General features: G+C 36.9%; 1 protein-coding gene across 2 annotated transcripts; it reads left to right on the top strand.

The window, feature by feature from the left end:
- Positions 1–519: 519 nt before the first annotated feature.
- LOC116421127 (olfactory receptor 4F6-like) lies at positions 520–1,538 on the top strand. Of its 2 annotated transcripts, XM_031949506.1 has the most exons (2): positions 529–1,430; positions 1,520–1,538. In XM_031949506.1, the coding sequence occupies exons 1-2, from the start codon at positions 529–531 to the stop codon at positions 1,536–1,538; spliced, it is 921 nt and encodes a 306-aa protein (XP_031805366.1). The 2 variants fall into 2 exon arrangements, with proteins under 2 accessions (XP_031805367.1, XP_031805366.1); XM_031949507.1 differs by lacking the exon at positions 1,520–1,538 and having other exon boundaries at positions 520–1,467.
- Positions 1,539–2,132: the final 594 nt, after the last annotated feature.

Raw genomic sequence — 2,132 nt, 5'->3', positions numbered from 1 at the left:
ATTGCACTAAAGCACATCTTTTAAGAGCACATATTAGGCATAGGGGAGGGAAGAGCAGAACAGGAAAACATTCACAGAAGAGATTAAAGGCATATGAGAACCTTGAATTAAGAAAGAGTTTTTGAGAGGTGCAAATGAAGAGGCAATGCATTCCAAGCAAAGGAATAGCTTGTACTGGGACTTTTTTTAGTGTCAGTAAGAAAGCTACACAGTGCAGTGGATAATTTTAGACTTGAAGTCAGAACTGAGTTGGAATTAAGTCAAATCATTCCAACTTTTCTCAGTTTCAATTTCCTCATTTGTGAAATGAGGGAAATAGACTAAGTGACTTCTGAGATCTCTTCCAGTTTTAAATTTGTGATCCTATGTGATCTGTTATCTAGTCATACAAAATGATAAATCAATATAAGATGTTTGAAGTTTGAGCTCCTATCTACCTAAACTATCTGCTTTTGATCTCAATAATTATATTTTCTTCTTGATATTTTCTTTAGGTAAATTCCAGAATATACTCTGCAAACTGAATTAATGGATGGATCAAATGAGTCTGTGGTATATGAATTCGTTTTGTTGGGACTTGCAAGTTCTCAGGAGATGAGAGTTTTTCTGTTTCTGTTCTTCTCAATGTTTTATGTAGCAAGTGTTCTAGGAAACCTTCTTATTGTACTGACAGTTCTTGCTGATGCTAGATTGCATTCACCTATGTACTTTTTGTTGGCTAACCTCTCTTTCATTGACACTTGTGTTTGCAGTATTGCAACCCCAAAGATGATTTTTGATCTCTTCAGGAAGCACAAAGTCATCTCTCGGAATGGCTGCATTACCCAGATGTTCTTTATTCACACTGTTGGAGGTACTGAGATGGTGCTTCTTATAGTTATGGCCTTTGATAGATACGTTGCAATATGTAAACCTCTGCACTACTTAACTATCATGAGTATGAGAAGGTGCATCTTGCTTTTGATGGTATCTTGGATTATTGGCTTTATGCATTCTATGATGCAATTGGCTTTTGTTGTAAACTTACCTTTCTGTGGCCCTAACAAAGTAGATAGTTTTTACTGTGATTTCCCTAGGTTCATCAAACTTGCCTGCATGGATACCTATAGACTGGAATTCTTGGTCACTGCTAACAGTGGCTTCATCTCCATGGGAACTTTCTGCATATTGATTATCTCTTACATTTTCATTCTGGTCACTGTCCGTAAACACTCTTCAGGTGGTTTATCCAAAGCTCTCTCCACCCTGTCAGCTCACATCACGGTAGTGATTTTTTTCTTTGGTCCATGCATCATAGTTTATGTATGGCCATTCCCCACATTGCCAATAGATAAGTTTCTTGCCATCTTTGATGCACTTATCACCCCTTTTATGAATCCTGTCATCTATACTTTCAGGAATAAAGAGATGAAGGTGGCAATGGGGAAGCTGTTCAGTAACATAATGAGTTCCAGGAAGTTTTCTTAAACATAGTTTCAGGCTATAGATTGGAGACACAAGTGTACTGCTGAGATGCTAGAAGCCATTTTAGTCAGTGATTAAAGACTGGTGAGATAAGGTCTATCCTCAGGATTCTTGTTTACAATTTACTAAGACATCCTAGGAATCTATACTCCAAAAACAATTGAGAAGGCAAGGTAGTAGAATGCTTAGAGAAGTGGGCTTGCATTCTACAAGACCTGAATCTGAGACTGCAATGTCTTTCCTGGTTATTATTTGAGACTGTCTTAATGGCTATTATCACATGTGGTGAGCCTCTTTGACTCACTGGATTATTAAGATAACAAAAAACAAGGAATATTACCTGAAAGTCATGCAACATTACGAAATAATTGCTCACACTGTTGTTTGTAATCAATCACAAAATGGTATAAATCTGAATTTTTCCGAATCTCAAAAAAATTTTTTTTTTTTTTAAATCCATTAAAGTAAATGGGACAGGAGCAAATGGGATATCTGTGACTAGAGTGGGAGATGTGGCCAACTATTTGTGAGCTTTCCCCGGCTAAGAATTTAAACTTACCTTAGATACTAAATAGCTGAGTGATCAAGGTCGTTACTTAGCCTCTTTTACCTTCAGTTTCTTCATCTCCAAAATGCAGATAGACTTGTTAGACTCTCAGTTCCTTTTC

The sequence above is a fragment of the Sarcophilus harrisii genome, chromosome 2 (genome assembly GCF_902635505.1).
Source record: "Sarcophilus harrisii chromosome 2, mSarHar1.11, whole genome shotgun sequence".
NCBI lineage: Eukaryota > Metazoa > Chordata > Mammalia > Dasyuromorphia > Dasyuridae > Sarcophilus > Sarcophilus harrisii.
Note: the sequence above shows the minus strand (reverse complement) of the source record. Positions and strands in the feature narration are given on the sequence as shown.